Consider the following 27,683-nt stretch of genomic DNA (forward strand, 5'->3'; position numbering starts at 1 on the left):
GTATTGGAGTTTCAGCTTCAACATCAGTCCTTCCAATGAACACCCAGGACTGATCTCCTTTAGGATTGACTAGTTGGATCTCCTTGCAATCCAAGGGACTCCCATGAGTCTTCTCCAACACCACAGTTCAAAAGCATCAGTTCTTTGGCACTCAGCTTTCTTTACAGTCCAGCTCTCACATCCATACATAACTATTGGAAAAACCATAGCTTTGACTAGACAGACCTTTGTTGGCAAAGTAATGTCTCTGCTTTTTAATATGTTGTCTAGGTTGGTCATAACTTTCTGTCTTCTAATTTCATGGCTGCAGTCACCAACTGCTGTGATTTTGGAGCCAAAAATAATAAAGCCAGCCACTGTTTCCACTGTTTCCCCATCTATTTGCCATGAAGTGATGGGACCAGATGCCATGATCTTAGTTTTCTGAATGTTGAATTTTAAGCTGACTTTTTCACTCTCCTCTTTCACTTTCATCAAGAGGCTTTTGAGTTCCTCTTCACTTTCTGCCATAAGGGTGGTGTTATCTGCATATCTGAGGTTATTGATATTTCTCCCAGCAATCTTGATTCCAGCTTGTGCTTCATCCAGCCCAGCATTTCTCATGATGTACTCTGCGTATAAGTTAAATAAGCAGGGTGACAATATACAGCCTTAATGTACTCCTTTTCCTATTTGGAACCAGTCTGTTGTTCCATGTCCAGTTCTAACTGTTGCTTCCTGACCTGCATACAAGTTTCTCAAGAGGCAGGTCAGATGGTCTGGTAGTCCCATCTCTTTCAGAATTTTCCACAGTTTATTGTGATCCACACAGTCAAAGGCTTTGGCATAGTCAATAAAGCAGAAATAGATGTTTTTCTGGAACTCTCTTGCTTTTTTGATGATCCAGTGGATGTTGGCAATTTGATTTCTGGTTCCTCTGCCTTTTCTAAAGCCAGCTTGAACATCTGGGGTCAGTCCTGGGTTTAAATCTTGGCTCTGTCACTTTCTCGTGTGTGTTTGGGCAGCTACAGGGCTCTGTTTCCTCATCCATAAACCAGAACTGGTGTGTATTTTACAGCTGTGGTGTTGTGAGACTTTGTGGCTAACAAGGTACCATAACAGAATGCCTAGTATCATGCCTGCCCAGTCAGCACTCAACCAATGGTAGCTGTTATCATTGTAATATGAGAGGTTGGGATTCAGTCCCAAGACCTGTGATTTGCTGCTTTGCAAACCATGCATCTGGTCTGTCCTTCCATTCGCAAAGACCAGCCTTTCCTCTCCCACCAGCAGGGCCAGAGGACTCTTGTTCTCCAGGCCTAAGTGTAGTCTCATTAGGAAAAGCATAGTTTGCAACTGTTAACAGGTGTTACAGTTGAATTGTGCCACCCTCAAGTTCATCAATTGAACACCCTTAAGTCCAACTGTGTCACCCTTGAAGTCCTAAGCCCCAGTGCCTCAGCATGTGACCTAGTTGGGAAGAGTCATTGCAGATGTAATTAAAGATGAGGTCATACTAGAGTATGGCCCTAACCCAGTATGACTGGCATCCTTGTAAAAAGGGGAAATTTGGACACAGACATGTGCACGAGGAGAGCATCATGGGAAGATTGGAAGCCTGCTGCCAGAAGCAAGGAACTGGTAGAAGCCAGGAGAGAGGCTTGTTCCAGGCCTTTCCCAGTGCCTTCGGAGGGAGCACTATACCTTGATTTCGGACTTCCAGCCTCCAGAGCTGGAGACAACACTTCAGCCCCTCAGTCTGTGGTACTTTGTCTCGACAGGCTGAGTGACATAATACAGTGACCACAGGTTGTTTTCTCTGCACGGATGGGGATGATGTGGAGGGCAGCTGTCCAAGACAGAGACCAGACTGATATCCACTGTGGCAGCAGGGACTGTAGTCACTGCTGTCTCCCTGGGCCGGTACAGAGCCTAGCCAAAGGCATGGCTTGTCAAGTTTTAGTAAACTGTGTTTTTAAACATTTTGATGAATTTTTACTTATCAGTGTAGCCACCCCCAGACTGAGATACAGCCCTGTGGCTCCAACACACACAAGGTAATCACCTCTGACTTCTATCACCAATAATAGTTTTGCCTATTTTTTTTTTTTTTGGTACATTGCACACTTTGTGGGATCCTAGCTCCCCAATCAGGGATTGAACCCAGGCCCACGGCAGTGAAAGTATTGAGTCTTAACCCCGGGACCACCAGGGAAGCCCCCAGTTTTGACTATTCTTGAACTTCATATAAATGGGATTACAGTGTATGTGCCCTTTTGTGTCCAGTTTCTTTTGCCCAATTTGTTCATAAAAGCTTGCTGAATATAGCTGTTCATTCTTTCTACATTGATGTGTAGTATTCCACTGCAAATATGTATCACAATCTATTTGTCCGTTCTACCACTGACGGGCACTTAATTAGTTTCCACATTCTGACTCTTATGAATAAAGATGTTATAAGCATTCTTATATATGTCTTTTGTCAAATGTGGGCACTTTTTTCTCTTGGAGTGGAATTGCTGGCAGAGAGGAAGCATACTTTTTAAAAACTTTATTTAACTAATTAATTTATTTTTGGCTGCACTGGGCCTTTGTTGCTACCTGCAGGACTTCTCTAGCTGCCAAGAGCAGGGGCTCCTCCCTAGTTGGGAGTGGCTACTCTCTCACTGTGGTGGCCTTCTCTTGCTGCGGGGCATGGGCTCTAGGGCGTGGGTTTCAGCAGTGGCGGTGCATGGACTTAGCTGCCCTGTGGCACGTGGCATCTTCCTGGACCAGGGATCGAACCTGTGTCCCCTCCCTTGGCAGGAGGATTTTTAACCGTTGGATCACCAGAGAAGTCCATATGTTTTACTTAAGTAAAATTTCCTTTATTCCATATGTTTTACTTTAGCAAAAATTGCCAAGCAGTTTTCCAGAGTGCTTGGATCAATTTACACTGCCCTACTTCCACCCCAGCAACATGTGAGAGTTCCAGTTGCTCCCTATCTTGATATTGTCAGTCTTTATTTTTAACCATTCTAGTGGGTGTTGTGGTGGTTCTCACTGTAGTTTTATTTTGCATTTCACTGATAGATAAGGCTGTTGAACACCTATATATATACCTATTTTCATATACATAAATTTCATTTATATTTGAAACTTTTGTCCATTAAAAAAAGTTAAGATGTTTATCTTATTGATTTGGAGTTCATATATCTAGAGATGAGTCTTTTTTTAAAGTGTGATTTTAATTTTATAGAAAAAATAAAAATTGCACACAATTTGAATATGTAAGTTTGCAATATCTAAAATAAGTTAGGTGTTACATGATATAAGAGCTAAAAGTATAAAAAATACTAGAAAGACCATGATCACAGTTTTTTTAAAGATGCAGATAAAATAAACATAGCTACATAGAAAAGCTCATATACCACTTTCTTGTAAAAAAAAAAGTTAAAACATAGATGAGTCTTTTAATAAAGTTTATCTCACCAAAAATTTACACACAGACACACACCGTAATGATCACATCAGTTTAAAAGTAGCTTTGATCCTATTAATTAAATAAAAGCAATTTTTCGTGTCTTAGAAATGACCCCCAATGATGTAATACATGACATATTCATTTCGTGTGTACACAGTGGGGCTGGCCCAGCAGATCTAGCCCAGTTTTCACAAGCTTGAGCCAAGCATTTGCTCTGGATTGGGCTCCAGAGCAGACTGCAGTCCAGTTTGGTTGAGCAGGGGTTGGGGTGGCGGTGAGACTCATTTATTTCTTCTTCCTCCAGGATGGGCTGACACTGAGTCTGTGTTGCACCCGTGGACTAAGGTGGTGGGAAAGCACAGAGCAAGAGGATCGAGGCTGAAACGATCCCATCTGGCCGGTCTCCAGAGCGGGGCTCTCATAACTAAGCTGCGAGCTCACAGTGTACCACGTGTCTGCCATGTGGCAGGTTCTGGGGACCCAGAGATGGTTAGGACACCAGCCTCGTCCTGGGGGAGCTCATGTTCAGGGAGAAGAGACGAAGAAGCCAGGAAGCATGATGTGGCATACTAAGTGTAGTAAGTGCCACCACTATAAAGAGAGATGAGGGGGCAGAATGCTTTGGGGGGAAGGCTGGAGGCTCCCAGCTCTTGATAGATCCCAGGGGCATCTTCACAGAGAACCTGATGTCATTTGCACTGTGCCTTGATGCATGAGAAGGAGTCACCAGGCAGAGGGTGGCAGAAGGATGCTCCAAACAGGGGGCTTGGTGCAGGACTTCCGGCAAGGAACAGTCTTGTGACTGAAGTACAGGGTTGTTGGGGACAAGGCAGGAACATTAGGGTGGACCCAGGGATAGACAGCTTTCCTCTTGCAGCTTCCAGGGAGTCCTGGTGTCTGATGATGCTGATCTGGGGGTTACAGCTTTCCGGAGCACCCTGTGCTCACAGCAAGATGTGGTTCTTTGTAGGATGGCCTTTCTGTGTAGAGGAATCCTTGTTTCTGATCCCTCCCCACAAAGCAGAGCATGCTGCCTGGCCCGCACAGGGTTTGTCCCCTCCCCTTACCTGAGAATGCTTCTCTAAATAAGAGTGACCTTCGGTTCTGGGTTGTTTTTCTTCTGGAGTTGGGACCTAGTGAACAGGAGATGAAGGAAGATGCCCAGATTTTTGGGCCTGGAAAGCAGGAACTCTTGGAGCAAGGGTGTCATGACTGGGGTGGTGCCCAGGGTCTGGGTGGGCTAGAGCTATGAGGCAGGGGGAGGGCCTGCTTGAAGGGCATACCTGATGGATTGGGCCTGCCAGAGGAAGCCTCTGGCCTTGGTGATCTCCTGCGCCAGTCTCCTTAAATCATCTCCTTCAAATACTGGCAGCGCAGGATCCTTGAAAGAGGGAAACGAGTCCGAAGTTAGATCCATCAAATGACTGGGTGGGACATGAAAATCCAAAATCTCAGGAGAAGAATTTTAGAGTGAACTCAGTGCCGCCTTCCTCCCAGTGCAGGAAATCTTGTGGGCCTCAGCTTGCATGTTTCCAGGGACAGAGAGCTTAATATATGTCAAGGCAGTCTTTCTGTAAAGGGGACACTTTGCAATAAGATGTCTGAGAGTCAGAGGAAACCAAGAGGGGCCCTGGACTTCACTGAAGTCAGCACTGCTCTGCCCTGTAGAACAGAAGTGGTATATACACCTTATCTCACTGTCAATCAGTAAAACCTATCCAGCCTCTTCTCTATTTCTTTTAGTAAAACAGCTCCACAGACATACCTTTTTCTTATGTCAACTATTGAAATTCCAGAGCTTAGCCTTAAAAATAAAAATTCTCACAATTAATAAGAGAATCTAAGAGAGATGAAAGTGTTCCTTCTCCCTGGAAGCAGTAGTGGGCAAAGGTCCCACTCTGCACCCAGAAACTATTCAAAGAATCTGATTTGATAAGGCATTAAACAGAGAACCTTCCCAATATCATCAAGTGTGTTTTCCTGTGTAGGATATGGATGAATATTTATTACTTTTACTTGTTCTGACCTCTATATCATTAGTAATATTTGCCCCAAAACTGTTACTTAAACAAAGAAATCATGCAAAGCACTCAACTTCAAAAATTTTGCCAAGTCCTGTGACAGTAAACTTTAATTAAAAAAAAAAAAAATCCAGAATTCTTGTTGATTGTTCTACTGGATTTGTTGGCCTGGAAATGTTATAATTCACAGCAGCACATCCCTAGAAAGTATGAATAGATACATAATCTTTCTAGCAGGTTGTAAAATCTTATTCCATATATGTGATAAAATCTTTGACTTTACTATATTTATTTTTAACAGATCACACATTTGAATATCTGTACTTTAATGAATTTATGGTGAGAAGACAGAAACATGCAGGAATTAAAGCATAGAACTTAGGAGCATGGATGTCTGGACTCCAGCTTTACCATTTACTCTGACTTTAGGTGTATTCCTAAACCTGGCTGAGCCTGTTCATTCATCTGTTAAATGAGTACAAAAATGGTTGGTAGGATTAAAAGAGGTAATTTACAAAGAGCTAATTGTTGGTTAGGAAGAAAAAACCACACCTGTTGACATTGTATTTATTGCACCGTTTCAACAGAACTCACCCAGCAGCTCTACAACCTACCCTTTGGTGGATGAAGCCCCTGGTCAGCAGGCCCTGCATTTCGAGAAGCGAGTCCTCACCAACAGGGCAGTGATAGCGCCCCCCGGTGAGGGCAGCCAGGTCTCTCAAGAAGCTAGCCGCAGTCCTGTGGGGAGGAACAGGGGGCTGGGGCCAGGCCCACCGAGCTCTCTGTGAGCCCCCAGCCCCTGGAGAAGTCACATCAGAGGGGTGATGGGTCTTGGACCCTGAGGCCGTGTGCCATTGAGACCGTGTCAGGATCACAAGCCCGCTCTCCCAGATGGTTTTTGGGTGGCAGTGGTGCTGCTGTGTGAATCGTATTCACCGTGTCAGGCTCGCCCTCTGAGCACATGGCCCCATTCCTCAATTTATCCAGGGCCGACTATGTGTCTGGCCTGGCAGGGAGACAGTGTGCCTTTTACGGAGCTCATGGTTTGGACAGAGAGATTAAATATGAATGTAAGTAATCACAGCTTTGCCAATTACATTAAATTTTTTTTTTTCAGAAGGAGCTGAATCTCTCTTGTTTAACACATGTTCTTTCTTCTATGGCGATTGTTTATGGAAATAGCCATAGCTACTTTAAACTTTTTCCCCTATTCACAAATGTGCCCCCAAGAAAGACAAAGTGGGAGAACACAGCATGTGACTGGGAACCGGTACAAGTCTGTTTCCACACTGGAGAAAGTTGGGATGCCCTGCTGACAGGTAGGCAGGGTTTCAGTGGGATTCTCCCTCTGGTGCAATGCCTGCCCAGGGGCCTCCTAGTGGCTGACCCACGGGACTTGGGCCCAGGATGGCTCAGCTCACGGCCACGTGCCCCTCAGACACGTGGTGGTAGCTAAGTGGTGCAACTCGGTCGCCTCCTCACTGCCCACCTGCAAGAGCAGTCCGGGGAGATGGTGTGCACTTTGATGTCTCTCTTCTCCTTGAGTCTCTGGACTTCACTGAGAATAAGACTACAGCTTGTGTCTGGCTTCCCGTCGGTCAGGAGATATAGTCCTTCTACATCAGGAAAACTGAAAGCTTTCTGAAAGAGCACGTAGGCGGTCTGGTTCAGAGGAGGGGCCAACCAGGATGCAGAAACCACTGACCTGCTGTCCCCAAGTCTGCTTGGATCCCACCAACTTGTCATTAAGACTGTGAGCCTCCCCTTTCACCTGATGACAGACCAGGAAGCTGTTGAAGTTTAGGAAAAAGAGTTCAGCTCACTCCAGAGCTGGTTAACCCCAAGAAAGTCACTTAACCTCTCTGAGCCTCTGTGTCGTCATTTATAAAGTCAGAAATTCGAGAAACTCATTCTCACTGGATTGTTGGAAAGATGCAATGATTGAACACTTAGTAAATTCTAAAGTGCTCTCTGTAAACTCTAAAGCATCATGCAATGTCAGGATTAGGAGTTAGGACAGTATTTCTGGGTTGGGCTTGGTGGTGGAACTTGCCAGGAGTGCTTGCAAGACTGAGGTGCTCCCCTGAGCTTGCAGGCAGGTCACCCACTGCATGGCCTTGTGACAAGCTGCGTCTGTGGTCTCCACCAGAGTGTCCTGCCACGGCTGTAGGCCCTCTGCAAAGCTGAGCAGGTTAAAACTGGGGAGCAGGGAGAAAAAGTGAGGGGTGGAGAGAGGAAAAAGAGATTTTTTAGCATGTGCCAGTCTATACTGAGGGCTTCACTGATGGCTCAGTGGTAAATCCACCTGCAATGCAGGAGACGTAGGTTCAATCGCTGGGTCAAAAAGATTCTCTGGAGGAGGAAATGGCAACCCGCTCCAGAATTTTTGCTTGAAAAACTCCATAGACAGAGGAGCCTGGCAGGCTACAGTGCATAGGGTCACAAAGTCAGACACGACTGAGCATGCACGCAGTCTATTTTGATCTTGGGGGAGTAACTTCCATGAGGACACATGCTTATCCCTGAAGACCCTACAGCAAGCCCTGGGCCCCCTGCAGACCAACCAAGTTTGAGAAGGTACACGGTGAAAATTCTAGATGCAGACAGATTTAAATCCGCACTCAGTAATTGCTACTTACTGGTTATATGACCTTGGGCAAATGCCTTAATCTCTAAGCCCTTGTTTCCTTTTCTGAAGAATGAGGATAATAACAGGATCATGGTGCAGGCTGAATGACCTCATGCATGTAAAGTGCTTGGCACAGGAAACAGCTCTATAAATGCCTGCTCATTTTAATATTAAGGCAAGAACGAGTCCCAGCCTGGGGTCTGAGTTTCCAGCTGTCCCTCCGGGGTCAACCCTTCTGGGTAGAGAGAACCAACCACACCAAAACCTCCTCTTGAAAAATCCACAATCCAAGGCGACCTGGTGGTTCCTCTGATCTGCTTGCAATTGTCACTGGGCCTGAGACGGATTTCTAAAAACCACTTTACTTCTACAGTAGAAGGCAGTGTTCCTTCCCGCTATTCAGCTGAGCAGTTAGGAACCCTCCAGGCCCTTTGGAAGCATGAGGAGGGAGTGGTCTTGGCCAGGGAAGCATCCAGAACTATCGCTTGGATCTTCCTGCCCACATCCACCCGCACCCCTGCCTCTTACCTGTCACAGTGCTTCCGCAGCTGTTCCCATATCAGCAGGGTAAGCTCCGTCTTCACCTGCTGCAGGTAGGGGCCCATGGATCCCGACGTGTCCAGCAGGATGCACACTTTGCTCTCCAAAATGACACCGAACAGTCGGCGGCTGCCTGCTCCAGGGTGGGTGGGGGCAGAGGCCAGGGAGGAGCGAGGGTGGTTTTTCCCACTGCAGCTATCAAATATACCACACCCACCACCTGATCGGATGTGAACCCAGGGGGAGATAGCCTCTGTGGTGTTGCTAGAGTGGTCATCATTCAAAGGCAGAGCAGGTCGGTGGCCTGGGCTTTGGGAGGTCAAGGTTTCCTCTGTGACTTTGCCGGAGATTACCTGATTATAACCTCCCTGGGCTTGAGCTTCCTCACCTCTAATGTTAGGTGATTGAGTTAAGTGATGTCACAGCACAGTTTGGGGCTGGAAGCAATGTTACAGAACACAGGGTCTGCACGTTGGTCAACAGAAATCAAGTGGGCATCCACTGTGTGCCCGGCACTGAGCAAAGTGCAGTGGAGATGAGGAAGGGTCCCTGCCCTCACGGAGCTGCCAGTCCGTAAAGGAAAACAGATGTTATACTAACAGCTACCACTCTGCTGACGGTTCTGACAAACTTACAGGCATACACACTGGGGAGAATCTGAAACTGATGGATGTGGGGTGGGGAGCAGACAATCTACGGCTGAAGGATGAGGAGCAGTGGCCAAGGAGAGAAGGTAAGTGCGGAGCAGACAGACTGAGAAAAGCTCTGAGTGGGAGAAGAGTGTGCCATGCGTGTGGGACAGAGAGAAAGCTGGAGAGGCTGGTATAGGATTTGGGAATTATCCCAAGGGGAAACAGAGAGGGTCAGTGACTTGCCCACGGTCACACAGCCTGGCAGTGAAGCTGAGATTCACATCCAGGTCCTCTGATCTACATTTTAAGGCAACAGCTAGCCCCAGCCCTTCTGGTGCCCCAAGGCTAAATGGAAGTAACACGGAGGAAGCCAAAGAGCAGAAGATGGTGTGTCAAGCATTCCTGAATCACACCTCAGATCTCACTGGAGGCAGGAGTAGAAAAAACAGAAACCTGCTGTAAAATGGGCTCACTGCTCTCCAGGAAAAGGCGGCCTGAGCTGGCTGGACCCACCACCCAGGAATCTTCCAGGACTCACGTGGGATATTCTCTGGCCATCCTCATGGCCACATGAGGACAGGAGGGGAGCCATCCTAAAGCATGGGGGATGTTCTGTGAGGACAGCTAGCCAGCTGTCTGGGGGCCTCCCACACAAAAGGCCAGCCGATCCACCCTGGGAACCAGACAGCGGAAGAGAACACCCTGCAAGCCACTGAGCTCTGCGATTGTCTCCCTAATCTAACTCTGCTTTCTTCGTCTGTCTCCATCATCACTAACCTTCCCAGTTATCCTATTCTTATCCCCTGGATTCCTACTAGGTTCCCCTGATTGCACTCCATCCCCTCAACAATTGCTCTCCACACAGCAACCAGAGAGATTGGTTGTAACTTGATCACATTTCCCTTATTTAAAACCTCAGTGTCTTCCCATTGCTCTTAAGATAAAATCTGGACCATGGCTTCATCTTCTCGGGATGGATGCACCCTTTACTCTCAGCCAATCCAGCTTCCTTTCAGTCTTTGTACTCAGCCTGGTCCCCTGTTGAGCAGCTCAGCCACGTCCTGAGAGTCTTTCTTCTCTTTGCTCAGATGATGTCCATCCTTTAGATCACCTCCTCAGGGAAGCCCTTCATGATGTCCCTGTGCAGGCCCACTGCCCCCTCTCCCTGCACCACGCCTGTCTCCACCTTACACTCATCACTGCTGTTCTTTGGGTAACATCCTTCTCCTCTGGACCATATGCTCCATGAGCTCGGGGACCACGTGGGGTGTTTCCTCTACCACCGCCCCAGCACTGAGCAGGAGAACGACACTCTTTGCTGAATAATGAATGAGTGAATCAGCGCAGTGTCCTCTGGGTATGTTTTGAGGTGTTAGATGGTGTTGGGTGTGTAGCTGCGTGTGATGTGGAGGTGCAACTCGTACTACACCAGGAGCGACTGCACAGCTGGCCTTCACACTCTCCCGGCAGGAAGTGTGTGTCGGAGTGGGGAGTGCACACAATCTCATTGTTGCCCCACCTCAGCCTCTGACTTGACAGCTGCATCTGGGACTTTGCAGCTCCCTCCAGAGGCTTTGGAGAGCTGTGGCAGACCAAGGACTGTTTATACCAGGTTCTACTGCAGAGGACTGGACTTAATGAATCTGCACAGGAGCCCAAGCGGCCCACACTGGGATGCTTCCTCATATTGTCCCAGGAACTCTCCAGGCCCCAAAGCCTAAACACCCTCCTGTTCAGTTCTAGCCAACCACCCAGCCTTTTGGACATGATGCTTCAGACCATCCTGATTCCCACCCAAGCCGCCTCTGGGATGTGAGTCTCCCTCCCAGCCAGCCCGGCCACTGGCCTCTCCAGAGGGTCCTCAGCGCTCTCTGTAAAGAAGAACAGGAGCATCTTCTCTGCTGGAGACCCTCCTATCTCTACCTTCATGGACCAGTTCTTTGGAGCCCAATCAATGCTAAATTGAGGCTCCTGAGGGCCAGCCCCTCAGTCACACCCAGGAGGTGGGGTGTGGGAGGCCGCCTGGACAGACCTGGTTCTCTCTGATGCTCTGGTCCGTGCTCCACCTCCTTTTATCCAGCACAATGCTTGACCTCTGAACCCAGAAGTCATGTTGCCACTGGGTGACAGTTTGTGAGTGCTTAGTCTGGGAAGGAGTGATCCTGGGGTCCCTGGGGTTGTCCTCCCCCTGCCCTTCATGCCCCCCACCCTCCAGGACAGCGGGCAGTCTCACCAGACAGCAGCCACTGCAGCCTCTGGATGTAGCGGCGCATCAGCTTATCCAGGTGTATAATGTACTCCTCCATTTCCCTGGGGGTGCACTCAATGTGTCTCACTGTCCCCTGGATTAAAGCAAGCAAAGAAAAATACTCCCCTGCCAGCTCTGTCTCTTATCCCCATCACCCCCAGAGCACTTTAGTCTATTGTGGTTCACAATTTTTGCAACACTGTGAAAGCATTCATTTTTGTTTGTTTGTTTAAAAGCTTTTTTTTCTTTTATTAAACTATCAACTGCATGGGTTTAGGCAGGTGTGGGGGAATTGGTATGCTGGTTTTTGTGCCAAATGTGGTCACTGTCATAACTAAAAACTAAAATAGTCTCTCTAAATTTTAAATAGAAAACCCTTAATGGCAGAATGGGAGGTCGATAAATTTCACATTAAAAGATGACCTCGGATGGAGGAGGCAGGCAGCATGATTAAACTTCCATGAAACTTGGATGGTGGATAATTTTTAGCTTTACAGTTGACAATGTCACATTAAAGGGCAAGGAGAGAAAATGGGTTTTGTTTTTTTTTTAAAGCAGGATTAGATTTTAATTTTGTACTAAATTTACCTGTTCCAGTGTCAAAGAAATTTAAAAATCTACCTCAAAACTAAGAAGCCCCCCTGATCTCCTGCCATAACCCCTGTTTCTGGCCGTCTTAACAGAACCACCATCAGAATTGGGGTATAGAGTTCTTATTGGTGAGTATTCTAGCCACTGGTCTGTGATCTCAGCAACTGTCACTAATTCTCACCCCAGTGAGTCCCTAGAACCTTGACCATGGTCTCAGGCATTCTGAGGGGCTGGCTTCTCTTCCAACAGGGCTGTGTATCCTATTCCTTGAGGGAAGTCCCCCTTTGGAGGGTTGGGGTTCTTAGCAGGAGGAATAAAAGCTGGGGCTCATACATTCATGTGGACTTTGCCCTAACACACTCAGCCATCTGTGTCTGAGAAGAGAAAGGAGCTGGGAGTGAAAAAACAAAACCAATCTTGACTTACATTGATCTCTATGCTGGGGAAGACACTGCAGTGTTTGGCTGATGCTGACGTCTGTACTGATTTTTGATGAGTGCAGTTGGGACCAAGGTATCTGGAGACCTCCATCTTTAGTTTCTTTAGCCCATAATTTGCTACCCACTTTGGAATAAAGGAAAGAATGATTATCTTGGGTAATTTTGGCTTAATGGAATGATTGACTCATCTTTCAAAAACCTCATGTTTGAAATCTGTCATCTGAAATGTGGGGTTTCCCAGGTCCTCACTGAGATTACCTCACATGCACATTCCTGCCCTGGTGCAGGAGAGAGATGCAAAGAAATATGGGAACCAGAGAACAAAATTTACTGAGCACTTATTTACTCCCTGTCTAGTGAACCCTGTGGCTTCCTCCATTTCCATATCAGCCTCTTCCATGAAACTTGAATGGAAACCCTGATTGGTCTCAAGTTTACATCAATTAAGATATCACAATAAGAGATACAAGAATGATCAGGGTTAAAGCAATCAGAGTATGGCTTCCAGGACTGGACCAATCAGAACCAAGCTCAGACTGACTCACTGGTTGCCAGAAGAAAAGATATTCCTATCTTTGGATCCGAACAAGAAGGGGGGTTTCTGGTACTTGCATCCAAAAGGATCTGATACCACTGAGGACTTTACACAAAATATACTTCAATTAATCAGCAATCCTATTAAGTACAAGAGTCTTCATTTTATAAATGAAGACACTGAGATTGAGTGACTAGCTCAAGGTCACCCAGCTAGGAAGTGGCAGACTCAGGTTCCCACGTAGTTCTCTTTAATCCTTATCCTGACACTTGACACAGTCATTCTAAGCAGATTTGGTCTCAATTCCAAGTATGTCCACCTTCCCAGATATAACGGAAGGAATGATTGCTTGGGAGGCACGTGCTGGTACAAACAGCGTAATACCTCTTGGCTGGAGCAGACTGTATCCTTTCTGGGCAACTCAATAGACGATCTAGTCCTTCTTAGGCCCCTTCCTTGAGGGTACTTCTTGTATACCGAGCCTGGGAGAAAGAGAGCAGAGTTATCTTGTGCAATTCTCTTACCCTCTCCTCCCTTTTCCATGTCAGTTTCTGTCAGTCAAGTCAGTTGTAACATTCCTTAGGTGCAACTTGCTGAGAGATAGGAGGGACTCTTGGGGGGATCTAGGGAGGTCTTCTGGGTCCCCCTACCCAAACCCCACCCCACCCCACCCCCATGCTTCTCAATGAGTTGCTACTGGGACCTGTGCCTTTCCACAGTTATCAATCCTGCTGACTTGGGGGACTCATGCCCACTTCCTTCCCAGTCAGTCTGAGGACACTGCCCCTCGTGAACAGAGCCAAAGCGCTGTACCCAGGGACCTGGGGGAATACTGACATCACCTCTTCCCATTCTACTGCTTTGTGTCAAGACTTTGCGAGCTCACTTCCTTGGGTTGGGAGATCTGAGCGGTTTGAGGATAGGCCTGCTCTGGGGGCACTGCTGTCTGTGTCCTGGAGGGGTAACCCTCCCACGGGGCCTGATCACCTTGCAGGTCTTAAGGGGCAAGGGGGCTGTCCAGACATCTGTGTAGCCGTCAACTCACCCACGTTATTCCCTGTCTCTGTGTAGAACAGTGAGAGAGCTATTTCTGCATCCCTTGATTGGGTCTTCTTCCTCCGCTCGGTAGTCCTTTCCTTCACTGGCGGGGCTGCAGCTAGAGGACATTTGGCCTGTTGTCTGGAGCAGCCTTGAGGGTTTATGCAGTGAAGCTATGCAGCTTGGCTTAGAGACTTGTCAACTTCAGCTATGTTCTGCCCTCAGAACTGGGGCTCCAAGGTGGCTTTGAGGTCCTTTGGGATGACTTGACTCTGGCCTCACTGGGATCAGCAAAGCTAGAGCTGCTATTACTTACCAGGCTTGGTGCAAGGTGCCTCCCGGTCCCTGTCTGGTTTTATCCTCACAGTCCCCCAGTTTACAGATGAGGCACAAGGGACTCAGTCAGTGAGAAGCAGAGCAAAGACTCTACCCAGGTCTTGCTGACTCCGGAACTCCAGAACTCTGCTCTGAACTGCTCTGCTCTGTTTCTGATGTTAGAAGTGAGACGCATGGTCTTAGGTTCTATGAGCTGAATACTTTCATAAAAATACCAGTGCCTTGTCATGATCGGCTGGCACTGGACACTCTCCTTAGTCGCTCTGAGCCTGAATTTCTTCATCAGTAAAACAGAGGAACTAACAGACTCCTTGCTGTATAGGATGGATGGTTACGAGCTTTAAAGGGGACAATCTTAGCAGAGGGCAGGTGCACGGTCACTGATCACTTTAGTGACTGCCATCACTCATCCATGTCTCAGCCGTGTTTGCCCGCCCCTCCCATCCCGTGGCCAGGCCTTACCTGGGGGGATGCCTGCTTTGCCACTGAGTGGACGCCATGGCAGAGCTTTCAAGGGGGGGCTCTTCTCTCTGTCAGGGTCATCTTTAATGCTCTAGAAAACAGGCAGCCTTTCCCATCAGAGGCCTGTTGTCTGTGGTGGGCAGTACCCCCCATCACCCCAGCCCCAATATGTCAAGTAGGAGCCTTTGCATGGAGAGGCCTGAGGAAGAAGGTTTCTCATATGCTCAGCCCTCTCCTGCAGCAGATACAGAGAGGACCCTGGTGTTTGAAGTGAAAAATATGTGTGTGTGCATGTGTGTGTGTGCATATATATGAATGGGTAAATGCGTGTGTGTGTGTGTGTGTTATGAGAGAGGGCCTATGGAAGTTACCTGGCGATCAAGTGGTTAGGACTTGGAGCTGTCATTGCTGTGGCCTGGGTTCAATCCCTGTTCAGGGAACTGAGACCCCACAAGCCATGAAACATGGCCAGAGATAGAGAGCTTGCTAGGACAGCTGTGGGGATTTGCCTGAACCTTCTTCATCAATTACTTGCCCCTCTTCCTACTGGACTGGGATTTCTGGGCCTCCAGAATGACCAGCAACCACTCAGTAATTTCTCTGCCATGTCGGGCACCTCAGCTTTAAGGGAGGGGTTCCTTCATTACTGGGCACAACTGGAACGTGGCGACAGTTGCACGAAGTCACCCAGGCCCGGGACCAGTTGACACCCATCACCTACCCAGAGCCCCCTCCCTCGTTTCAGGAGGCCCATTAGGGGCCCTGGTGCAACCCAAACCCCCTCACACTGAAGGCCCAACCGGCAGACTCCGAGACCCTGGGGTTTCACCTCAGAATTTGGGAAGATGAGAAGGTGCTGGCTCCCGACTCCACCAGTACCCGTGTGGACAGAACCTCTCGAGAGTGCAGCCTCGGGAAGGGAGTGAGCTGGGTTCACCAGAGTCTGTCAGCTGGTGAAATGCTAAAGAGTTCACACACCTTACTGCGGCTGCTGCTCACAAGTGCTGAGGAATCTGGGGTCTTCCCCCAGGCACACCCCAGACGCCCCCTGTGTTGCTATGGTGGACACTTTATGCAGGACAGATTTTGATGGGCTGTGAACAAGGGTCAATCCTGCGGAAGACCCAGGTCCAATCAGGCCCCTGTAAGCCTTGAGCTGAAGCAGCAAGAGCCCATTAGATGCCACACCACCCTTATTCCTTTGCCCCTGAGAGACCCTCCAAATGAGCCTTCCTGCCTTGTAACCAGCACGTGTAATAATGGGTGCCAGTTCCACGGAACCCTTAGTACCACGAGGTGGGGACAACCAGGCAGAGCCAAAGCTGGAGTGGACGGGGTGGCCAGAGCTGAGAAGCAGGCCCCGGGGGTCTCCTCCCTCTTGGAGGCTGGGCCACTGACCACTGAAGACGTTACCCCCGCATCCACTGGCCCTGGGATCTGGGGACCTGGCCCAGGCCACTTCACGATCTAGGAAAGACCATGAGACAAGGTGGAAACAAAATCCTCTGTGTGTTATTGGGGTGGGGGCGGGGGGAGTCAAACCATTCTGGCCACGGAGGGTGCTGTGGGCCTGGAAGGACAGAACTTCCTGGGCTGGCTTCTCGGCTTGAGCACATTCGGCTTCTCTTTCAGGAGGGCCACGCTTTGCTGTTCTTTTCCAGAGTGGTTCTTCAGGGAGGACACGAGTAAGGCACACTGCAGTGGGGATGGGGAGTCAGCCAGGTGCCTCCCCACAGGGAGTGTGTACACACACACACACACACACACACAGAGCAGGAGATGCTGAGGCCACTGGGGCCCCTGGATTTTTCTTTGAGAGTTCTATTCTCAAACCTACTAATAATAAGTACAGAGGTCCTGGGATGTATCAGGCTAGTTAGTGGGCTAGTTCGTGCCTGGGGGTCTCAAACCCTCTTGTCCACAAGGTGTGTGACTACACAGGCAGGGTAAGTGCCATCTTATCCCATTTTACAGGTGAGGAAGTAAATCTTACGAACTTAAAGGACTTGCCCAAGGCTACTATAAGTATACAGTGGATCTTCCATTCATTCTCAGGTGGACCTTGTCCCAAAGCCAGTTTCGCTCCATATGTGGACCCTGTGCCCATGGCCAACCCTGGGGGCCTGCAGAATGGTGGTGTAATACTTGGCTCCTTTGCCTACCTAGTTCTCAACTGCCTGAAAGATTCTTCAATAATTAGTCTCAATCAAAGCACTAGAAAGCACCACTCGAATGTAAATAACACCATATAAGGGTGGATTAAACCAGTATTGCCCATTAACACCTTGGGAACAAGTTTATCAAATGAGGGAGCAGGACTAATGCACACCTGAGAAGCAGTTTTTTCAAAACACCAAAAGAGGGGCCCTTTCAGGGTGGAAAGCTCAGACACATTTCGGGGAGCCACAGGTCTGCCAATCCATGGCCCCACCCTCCCAGGAGCTCACAACGTAGTTGGGGAGACAGGCAGTTTTGGCAATGGTGGAACTTGAAATGTGAGTCACCTACATGCTCTGTCCATCTCCTGGCTTCAACTGCCCGCACCTCTATGTCTGGCCCTCATCTTTATCCACCTGCCAGAAGGATGCCCCCACTTATTATCTCACAAGTCCCACAGACTCACCTTTGTTCTAGCCTCTCTGAACCCTGTCTTGATTTCTCTCTCTGGGTCTATGGCACCACTGTCTACCAGGTCCCCCAGCAAGTCACCCCAGGATTTCTTCTTCTTTCTCACCCCATGTATTCAATCAGCCACAAGTTTGGTCAATTCTTCCTTAAAAACATGATCTCAGGTTTGTTCCTTTGTTTCCATTCTCATTGTTCCTGATGCGATCTGGTCCCTCTCTCACCTCACCTTGAACTGCTCAACTCCTTCTCTGAGGAGGTGACACTCTAGTGAACCCTGAATAATACGGATGGCCTGGGAGGGGAACAGCTGGCAGAGGAAATAGCAGGTGCAAAGGCAAATTTGGGAATGAGCTTGATCTGCTCAAGGGTGTACAGGCCAGGATGCAGAGCACACAGACCCGAAACCAGTGACTTATAGGAAACCCTCACATTTCACTGGAAGCCTTTGGTGTCTGTGGATCAGCACAAAGGTGGAAAGCTGATGTGGGGGGAGTTGTGTCCTCCAAAAGACATGGTCCAAACTCCCGGTACCCGTCAACGTGACCTCACTTGGAAACATGGCCTTTGTAGATGTAATTAAGATGTAAGTTAATGAGGCTGTACTGGAAGGGTGGGCCCTTAATCCAATATGACTGATGTCCTTGGAAGAAAAGAGACACAGACACACACACAGAGGGAGGAGAGCCATGTGGAGATGGAGGCAGAAATTAGAGTGAGGCTGCCACAAGCCAAGGAATGCGAAGGAGTGCTGGTGATAAGGATGCCCTACTTGACCAAACTTTGGTCATGCTCCTCTGAGCCCTCTTCTTGACTGGATTTTGACTCCTCCAAAAACACTGCAGATGGTGATTGCAGCCATGAAATTAAAAGACACTTGCTCCTTGGAAGAAAAGTTATGACAAACCTAGACAGCATATTAAAAAGCAGAGACATTAGTGTGCCAACAAAGGTTCGTCTAGTCAAAGCTATGGTTTTTCCAGTGGTCATGTATGGATGTGAGTGATGGACTATAAAGAAAGCTTGAGTGCCCAAGAATTGATGCTTTTGAACTGTGGTGTTGGAGAAGACTCTTGAGAGTCCCTTGGACTGCAAGGAGATCCAACCAGTCCAACCAAAAGGAAATCAGTCCTGAATATTCATTGGAAGGACTGATGTTGAAGCTGAAAACTCCAATACTTTGGCCACCTGATGCGAAGAGCTCACTCATTTGAAAAGACCCTGATGCTGGGAAAGATTGAAGGTGGGAGGAGAAGGGGACGACAGAGGATGAGATGGTTGGATGGCATCACTGACTCAGTGGATATGAGTTTGAGTAAACTCTGGGAGTTGGTGATGGAGACAGGGAGGCCTGGCATGCTGCGGTTCATGGGGTCGCAAAGAGTCGGACACAACTGAGCAACTGAACTGAACTGAACTGTTGAACCTAGTTTTAGCAAAGAATCCTGTTAAGCTTGTTTAGCAAGAATCTCTCTACCCTTGACATTTAATCAACTTCATCTTAGTAACTTTCATTCCACTAACTCTCTCACTCTGCTCATTGGTTATAAATCCCCAGCTATCTTTGCTGTATAATCACAGTTGAGTTCAACCTCTCTCCCCTGATTGCAGTCATCTTGAACAGTATCTTCCTTGCCATTTTTAACAAGCATCCAGTGAAATTTCATTTCTTTAAGAGCAGTCACCACCAGAAGCTACGAAAAGGTAAAGAGAGATTCTACTCAGAGTCTTTGGGGGACATGGGTCATGGCTCTTTAGACATCTTGATTTTAGGCTCTAGCCTCTGGAACTGTGAGGGAATAAATATCTGTCATTTTAAGCCACCTCTTTTGTGGTCCTTTAATGACAGCCCCAGGACTCTAACAGAAGCCAGTGTAGTCATTGATTGTCCCATACGTAAGGCATACCTTTTGGGAGTAGTTGAGAGCCTTTTCCATCTCAGACGTGATGGCATTGATATCATCACTTTCATAAATACCTGGAAACAAAGCACGTCATGAATGTGGGGGAGGGGTACAGATTCTGGCAAGTGTCCATATCTCTAAACGCAAGGGCCACATGGAGGTGACCTCAGCCCAGGGGGCAGGCTGGGGTGTTAATAGGCTGAGCTGACCAGCCCCTACCCCACACTATCTGGTGGTAAAGGAGATGGGCGGGTACAGTGAGGGTACCAAGAGTGGAGCCAGCTTGGGACCCAGCACCCTGGCACCCAGCCAAGAGCTCTCACCCACAGAAGAGTAGGTCAGGGAAAGGTCCCGCTCCTCCAGTAAATAAGATCCACCTTGAGGTTACTTAAAGTAGCTAATGTCTGCAGTGAATAATGTCTGTAGTAACATCTCAAATATAACTCATTTGAGTGGGACTAGAGTGTGATGCCTAAGAAGTAAGACTCTGGGTTCAGCTCCTGGTTCCTTACTTACTACCTCTGTGCTCTGGGTTCTGTGTCTCAGCTTCACTAGCTGCAAAATGGGGTAATAATCATAACCCATTTCATAGGGTTATTGTGAGAAATGAATCACAACATGTTTAAAACACTTAAAACCGAGTTTAGCATATAATAACTATTTTATAAATGCTTGCTATTATCAATAATAATCACCAATAATAACTTAAATGTATGTGCCTGGCACTTTTCATGAGTTCCAGCCCCAGCTATGCCACTCATGTCCCTGAGAGTCATTTCTTCATTTGTAAATCAGAGAGATCAGTCTTGTGTCCCAAGCTTTGATCCCTCCTGAATCACGTCACAATTTTGCCTTGCCTGCATATCACCTAAACCATAATTTACTTAATCAGTTCAGTTCAGTTCAGTTGGTCAGTCGTGTCCGACTCTTTGTGACCCCATGAATTGCAGCATGCCGGGCCTCCCTGTCCATCACCATCTCCCGGAGTTCACTCAAACTCATGTCTATCAAGTCGGTGATGCCATCCAGCCATCTCATCCTCTGTCATCCTCTTCTCCTCCTGCCCTCCCAGCATCAGGGTGTTTTCCAATGAATCAACTCTTCGCATGAGGTGGCCAAAGAATTGGAGTTTCAGCTTCAGCATCAGTCCTTCCAATGAACACCCAGGAGTGATCTCCTTTAGAATGGACTGGTTGGATCTCCTTGCAGTGCAAGGGACTCTCAAGAGTCTTCTCCAACACCACAGTTCAAAAGCATCAGTTCTTCAGCGCTCAGCTTTCTTCACAGTCCAACTCTCACATCTACACATGACCACTGGAAAAACCATAGCCTTGACGAGATGGACCTTATTATGTATTTAAAAAATTTTTAATTGGAGCATAATTGCTTTACAATGAATGCTGTGTTAGTTTCTACTGTACAACAACATGAGTCAGTGATAATTATGCAAATATCCCCTCCCTTTTTCGCCTCCCTCCCCACCGCTACCCTATCCCTATGTTTATGGCATAGGGAGCTATGTCGGTACCAAGTCTACCGTCTGCAAAGACAGAGGTGGAGGGACCGGCACCACTCGCTCACCTGTGTCTCCAAACCAGTGGAAGCGCCCACCAGCAGCCCGGGTGACCTCCCTGTAGGCGGCGGCCGTGTCCGTGCGGCTGGCATAGCAGGCAGGGGGCATGGTGTCCGTCTGTGACTCACCCACATAGAAGAGACACACGTTCAGATGGAAGTCGCAGCCCCCGCAGGCCTCGGCCATGTAGGCGCTGAGCATGGCCTGTGGGCAGAGAGGGAGGAGGGGCCCAGGCCTGAGGGCTTTTCCAGCTGCTGGTCTCGGGTCAGTTCAGCCCAGTCTCTTTCTTGTGGACCTACTGTGTACCGGGTCTAGTACGTGGCACTGAGGAGGGAAAGACGGAAGAGCCTGGGTCACCATTTCTCTATCTTCATAGATCTTGGCGGGGAGCTGGGCCTGAGATCTTAGACCGGCAGCCTCTAATCCCCTGGGAGCTCATTAGAAATGCAGATTCTCAGGCCCCTGGGAGGCAGGTCTAACCACCTCTGCATTTGAACAACATCTCCAGGTGATAAAGTCTAGATGGGAAAATCATGCTGGAGAAACTGGTCACTAGGCGTCCACCCAGGGGAAGATGTGGGAGTCCTAGAGGATAAAGGAGGACGTGACGAGGCTCACCCACCATGTCCTGGTCAGGGATGCCCCCCGTGAAGAGGTAGATGCCCTGTGACTGCTGTTCTTCTTTGTCCTTGAAGTCCACCTCCACAGCCTTCCGCAGGGCGCTGAGGACGTTCCTGCTGCCCTGACACTGCAGGTTCAGGACCCACCTGGGAGGCAGGGAGGCCATGCTGAGGCGGTGGGGGGGCGGGGGGCGGTGCTGCCAGGCCCCAGAGGGGAGGGTGGGGGATGGAAGGCGGATGTTTCCCGATTCACGTCTGTGCCATCTGTCGGAGGGCAAAGGTTCTAGAGAGAGCTACTTTCTGGGGGAGGGAGGGGGCCAGAAAAAGTAGCACCAGGGAGGCTGCTGTCAGACCAGCAGGTCACCTACCGCCAGGCGCTTTGTAAGTTGCTGTGGCTGGCGGCAACCATCTCGGGCCTCCAGCTTTCGATGGTGCTTCCGAACCTTGGAGGGAGGGAAAGAGGGCTTGTTCTTAGTGGGGAGATATGTGCCCCAGCTCACTGGGCTTCCCAGGATTTTAAGGGGGCAAAATTCTGGTTGAAAGTGAAAGTTGCCCAGTCATGTCCGACTCTTTGCAACCCCATGGACTATACAGTCCATGGAATTCTTTAGGCCAGAATACTGGAGTGGGTAGCTGTTTCCTTCTCCAGGGGATCTTCCCAACTCAGGGACTGAACCCAGGTCTCCCACATTGCGGGAGGATTCTTTACCAGCTGAGCCACCAGGGGAGCCCAAAATTCTGGTTACATCCCCAAAATGTTAGGATGTCACCCACGAGCTCCTTGCTGGTCAGGACACGTCCCAGCATATTCATGGTGGGAGCAGAGCAGGGGCCCTCAGTGTCAACCCGCCAGGACCGGTTTAGCCAGACCTCTCCCCTGAGGAAGGTACTCCCTCCCCTGTGTGAACTTCCCCACCTCCAGGGAAGGAGTCACTGCTCCCTTTATGGCTCCCCTAGCATGGATTCAGGGCTTCTCAGGTATCTCAGAAGGTAAAGCGTCTGCCTGCAATGCGGGAGACCCAGGTTGGATCCCTGGGTTGGGAAGATCTCCTGGAGAAGGAGATGGCAACCCACTCCTGTACCTTTGCCTGGAAAATCCCATGGACGGAGAAGCCTGGTAGGCTACAGTCCATGGGGTCACAAAGAGCACAGATTCATTCTCAAAGCTTTCACTCTCCACCTGTATTACAGTTTCTCTTTTATATGCATCAGCTCATTCTCTCTATGAGACAGAATTTAAATCTTTGAGAAGAAGATTTATCTCCTTTATCAAGGAAAAGCCGTCCCCTCTCTGGTTCGAGAGCAATTCCTCCTTCTGGGTTCTTGACTTGACCACCGCCAACCTGTCTGAGACGCTGCCCTGTGCTGACCTCCCTCCCACGCCCACTCCTAAATCTACTTCCCTCGTCCCCTCTGCCTCTCTTAGCTATCATTCCACCAGGGTCCACTCTGCCAGCCACTCCTCTGTCTTTCCTTTTCTCCTTCACAGACAGGCTCCCTGGAAAAACAATGTTACTACCACTTCCTCATAATCTGCTTCTCAACCCTCTGCAGTCAAGCTTCCACCCTGGGCAGTTCTCTGGCAAATATTAATGATGACCTCTTTTCCTAATCCCATGGAAATATCTCTTATTATAGTTGGATAATAAATCCTCTATTATAGTTGAATAAAAATTCTAACAATATACAGAGAGTGAAAATTCCTTCAGTTTTATCCCTCCCTCCAAATTTCTGTTAACTCTTTGTTCTATATTCTTTTGGATTAAAAATTGTTAGATAAAGATATATTGACAGAAGTGGAATTATAGCCTTTCTTCCCACCCTGGTGACCTTGTTTTCTACCATAAATCAGTGTTACAGCCTAATGGATAGAAACTGCAAGTTTGTGAAGAGAGTTTGGAAACCTGGGGGTACTGAGAAAGAGGGTGAGCACCAGCTTAACATGGTTATTTTTTCACTTTACACAATAATTAAAAAAAAGTTTTCCAGCAAAATACAAGAAATGTAATTATATAACCTATCCTATTTATTTCCTTTCATTTGGACTTACTGAGGAAGTTTTCTAAATGTACTCACGTAACTCTCTCACATTCTTTTGAATAGTTGCATAGAATTCTACAGTCAGGTTTATTTTACCAATTCCCTCTTGTTTTTCTCCAGGTTTGACAATTATCAGAACGCTGCATTGAAAATCCCTTCAAGGCTATCTTTGCACAGTCATCTTAATATTTCCTTTGGATATTTCATAAAGGTTTAATTGAAGGAACAAAGACCATACTGATTCAGTGCTTGTTTCAGTAGCACATATACTAAAATTGGAACCATACAGAGAAGATTAGCATGGCCCCTGTGTGAAGATGATACACAAAATATTAGGCACTTGGGATTAACATATACACATTATTATACAGAAAACAAATAATCAACAAGACCTATTGTCTTGTTGACCTACTGTTTAGCACAGGGAACTATACTCAATATTTTGTAATAACTTAGAAGGGAAATGAATCTGAAAAACAATGTATGTATATATATAGGGGGGGGGGGAAGAATATAACTAAATCACTTTGCTGTACACCTGAAACTCACGTTACATTGTAAATCAACTATGTGCGTGTGTGCTCTGTTGTGTCTGATTTTTTGCCACCCTGGACTAGAGCCTGCCAGGCCCCTCTGTCCATGGGATTCTCCAGGCAAGAATACTGGAGTGGGTTGCCATTTCCTCCTCCAGGGAATCTTCTTGACAAGGGTCCAAACACACATTTCTTGTGCCTCCTGCATTGGCAGGTGGAATTTTTACCACGGAGCCACCTGGGAAGCCCAAATCAACTATGCTGCTGTGCTTAGTTGCTCAGTCGTGTCCGACTCTTTGCAACCTCGTGGACTGTAGCCCACCAGACTCCTCTGTCCATGGAGATTCTCCAGGCAAGAATACTGGAGTGGGTTGCCATGCCTTCTTTCAGGGGAACTTCCCGATCCAGGGATTGAACCCAGGTCTCCCGCACTGCAGGCAGATTCTTTACTGCCTGAGCCACCAGGGAAGCCCAAGAATACTGGAGTGGGTAGCCTATCCCTTCTCCAGGGGATCTTCCTGACCCAGAAATCAAACGGGTCTCCTGCATTGCAGGCAAACTCTTTACCAGCTGAGCTACCAGGGAAGCACCAAATCAACTATACTTCCAATTAAAAAAAATTTAATACAAGAGCTGTACCAAATTGCATTTCCAACAATACTTTCCAGGAGTGCCCTTTTCACCAAATTATCATCAGCATTGGGTACTATCAATCTTTTAAATGTTTGCTGAACTGAATTGCAAAACCATTATGTCTCATTGCTTTCCAATCAGGGAGCTCTATTGCCAGATTCGGTGAATTCCTTCTTTCTTCTTCTTCCTACTTTGCTTCTGCAGGCCCTAACTCTGTTTCTTTCCAAGATCCTCCTTCCCTTGGGAAAGGGAAAACGCCTTTCTCTCCAGGTTTTCCTCCCGCCTCTTGGACTGCTCCTCTTGTTTCTTAGGTGGTTCCCTTTCTCTGCCATCCAAATGGCAGCTTCTCCCAAATTCTCTCCTTGGTTGGCATCTCTCCAGCATCGCGTCTCCACAGGTGCAATGCATGCCCTCTTGTGTCTTCAACTTATGCTGATGGCTAGAGTTCCAACCAGGAGAATCTCCAAACTCTTAAGGATCTCAGACTATGTCTGTCTTCCAAACTCTGCTCCACCTGGCACACCTCTTCACCATTCCCTCATCCCCTACAGCCAAGCAGTGACTACATTCTGCTTATGCAACTCCGTGCACCCTTCACAGGCCCCCCTGTCTTTCATTCCCACTGCCTTGGCTCAGGTCTCCCCTCCAGTATCGCATCCCTTCAGCCTGTCCTTCAGCTTGTAACTTAAGTGTCTCAAGGTAATTATCTTGCTTAAAATCCTTCAGTACCTATATGTCCTATAGTATAAAAGCTCCTGCTTAAAGCCTCCATCAGCAGGTGTTTCCTTTCGTTTCTGGGCCATCCGGTTCTCCTTCTCACCCTTTGTTCACACTCAACTACTCACACTGCAGGTCCCCCAAGGTTGTGTGACACACCTCTGTGTGTGTGACATCACACCTCTGTGCTCTGCTCACGCTGCTCCCTGCACCAGAAGGCCATTCTCCACATTCCCTGTCTCTTCTGTGTGCTGGGAAACACCTGCTCTTTGTCAAGACTCAGCTAAGATTTCCTGACCTCACTCTTCCCAGGTGAATGGACTGACTCCACCTTTGAGTCGATATGGGACTTGCAGTCCCATATCCTGCCTTCTACTTATTTCTTCAGAAAACATTTAATAGGATTCATATTTTAACATTCCTGCTTCCTACTACTAGGTCATAAGTTCCTTAAGGACAGGTATCATGTGTGTTAACTTCTATATCCCTAATGCCTAGCATACCTACAGTACATGGCAGCCTTTCAATAAAAGTTTGTTAAATGAATGAATGGGATGAGTGAATGAAAATATTGTCCAAAATGCTTCTCTAAGCATTTTTCTGTAGAATTTCTTAGGGAATGACTAGGCTCTGGTACAGTTTAATATATAATATTAACTGCTGACTTATTAGGTTTAGAACACTCCCTATATGATGTGAAGTTGTGTAAAAAAATATTATATATAACTACATATATTTAAATTATATATACTTTATAGATAAAAATATAAGTAACTATGTAGATAGACCTATAACTTAAATATTTATACTATTATATATAGTCATATATAATTTAAACATATGTAGTAAAACATACTACATATTATTTATACTTTAAATTTACTTATAGTTAAAATTTATATACATAATTATGTATAAAATACATAATTTAAATATATAGCTATATAGTATTAATTTATATTATATATACTTATATAAGGGCTTCCCAGGTGTTCTAGTGGTTAAAAAAAACCCAACTGCCATTGCAGGAGACATAAGAGACATGGGTTTGATTCTGGGATCAGGAAGATCCCTTAGAGAAGGAAATGGGGACCCATTCCAGTATTCTTGCCTGGAGAAGCCCATGGACAGAGAAGCCTGGTGGGTTACAGTCCATGGGGGTCCATAGGGTCTCAAAGAGTCAGACACAACTGAAGCTATTTAACATGCAGCACGCACACCTACTTATATATAACTTAAATACATAGTTTTATATATATAATGGAACCATGTAGTTTTATATATAAAGGTATAATTTAATTCTATATAGTTCTATATAATTTATATAACATATAATTATATATAATAATAATATTGATAGATCTGTGTACAATTAAAATTTATAATTGGAATTCTGAATGTTTAAAATATCATGGCTTGCTAGAACTGAGGTAGGAGCCAAGCCTGGGGACCCGTCTTTTTCTCTTTTGTGTTTATCAGCTTGGGAGCCAAATGGGGCGACGGGCTGAGTTACTTTATCCTGGCTGATCAAACAGTGTGTTTTGGGGCCGCTTATCACCTTCAGCCCAGGGGGACCGTCCTACAACCATTTAATTATTCAATGCCCCAAACAAGATGGTTCAAATGAGATAAACGGACAGCCTTCCTAGGAGGCCGGCTGCCCATACATCTGTGGTCCTGCCAGAAGCCTCAGCCTGGTGATGGCGGCCTAGTGCCCACAACCTCCCCACCAGGAGAAGCCGCTGCGTACGCAATGATGTTGAAGCAGTCCTTGTTGGACAGCTGCTCCTCCAGCAGGCGTCGCAGGGAGTGCTGGATATGAATAATGTACATGGAATTGGTCACGGAGATATCGAGCAGTATAACCACCCTAAAAAGAAACACAAGCTTTAAGAGGAGAACCGAATCTCTCAGATAATGTTTATTCTGTTCCATTTTACTATTTAACGTTTTTTCCAGGGGAGTTCTGCAAGCCAAATTCACCCCTGGCCAAATCTTCTCCGTGGTTTGAGGTCAACATAGGCAGTAGCCTGAGGGGTCATGGAACCTTCTCTGCAGGAGGGTCTATCATGGAATAAAGCCTTGTGGTGGACAGTTTAAGGGCAGGACTGCATATAATGATTT

At 47.4% G+C, this 27,683-nt stretch overlaps 1 protein-coding gene and 1 non-coding gene across 17 annotated transcripts in view; one reads left to right on the top strand and one right to left on the bottom strand.

Annotated features, from left to right (window-relative positions):
- Positions 1-3,411: 3,411 nt before the first annotated feature.
- VWA3A (von Willebrand factor A domain containing 3A) overlaps positions 3,412-27,683 on the bottom strand; it is a 55,934-nt gene continuing 31,662 nt past the window's right edge. For 6 of the 16 annotated variants that reach the window (XM_086375373.1, XM_086375371.1, XM_086375370.1 and 3 more), the window contains 18 exons: positions 27,310-27,429; positions 22,005-22,079; positions 21,639-21,783; positions 21,025-21,220; positions 19,447-19,517; positions 16,457-16,609; positions 14,915-15,005; positions 14,124-14,234; positions 13,463-13,560; positions 12,530-12,667; positions 11,498-11,606; positions 8,621-8,765; positions 7,517-7,661; positions 6,953-7,104; positions 6,078-6,201; positions 4,726-4,823; positions 4,510-4,575; positions 3,412-4,422 (listed from right to left, as the gene is read on the bottom strand). In XM_086375373.1, the coding sequence (XP_086231499.1) occupies positions 4,524-4,575; positions 4,726-4,823; positions 6,078-6,201; positions 6,953-7,104; positions 7,517-7,661; positions 8,621-8,765; positions 11,498-11,606; positions 12,530-12,667; positions 13,463-13,560; positions 14,124-14,234; positions 14,915-15,005; positions 16,457-16,609; positions 19,447-19,517; positions 21,025-21,220; positions 21,639-21,783; positions 22,005-22,079; positions 27,310-27,429 (2,023 nt within the window). In that variant the 3' untranslated portion in view covers positions 3,412-4,422; positions 4,510-4,523. Of the gene's footprint in view, positions 4,423-4,509; positions 4,576-4,725; positions 4,824-6,077; positions 6,202-6,952; positions 7,105-7,516; positions 7,662-8,620; positions 8,766-11,497; positions 11,607-12,529; positions 12,668-13,462; positions 13,561-14,123; positions 14,235-14,394; positions 14,605-14,914; positions 15,006-16,404; positions 16,610-19,446; positions 19,518-21,024; positions 21,341-21,634; positions 21,784-22,004; positions 22,080-27,309; positions 27,430-27,683 lie in introns of those variants that run through there. The other 10 variants (XR_015154648.1, XR_015154645.1, XM_086375369.1 and 7 more) reach the window with 9 other exon arrangements.
- LOC147345290 (U6 spliceosomal RNA) lies at positions 23,922-24,029 on the top strand. Its single transcript, XR_015155113.1, has one exon. It is a non-coding gene; the product is annotated as a U6 spliceosomal RNA (small nuclear RNA).

This window comes from Bos grunniens, chromosome 25 (genome assembly GCF_055505025.1).
Source record: "Bos grunniens cultivar Pamir isolate PY7600 chromosome 25, Bosgru_T2T1.0, whole genome shotgun sequence".
In the NCBI taxonomy this organism is placed as follows: domain Eukaryota; kingdom Metazoa; phylum Chordata; class Mammalia; order Artiodactyla; family Bovidae; genus Bos; species Bos grunniens.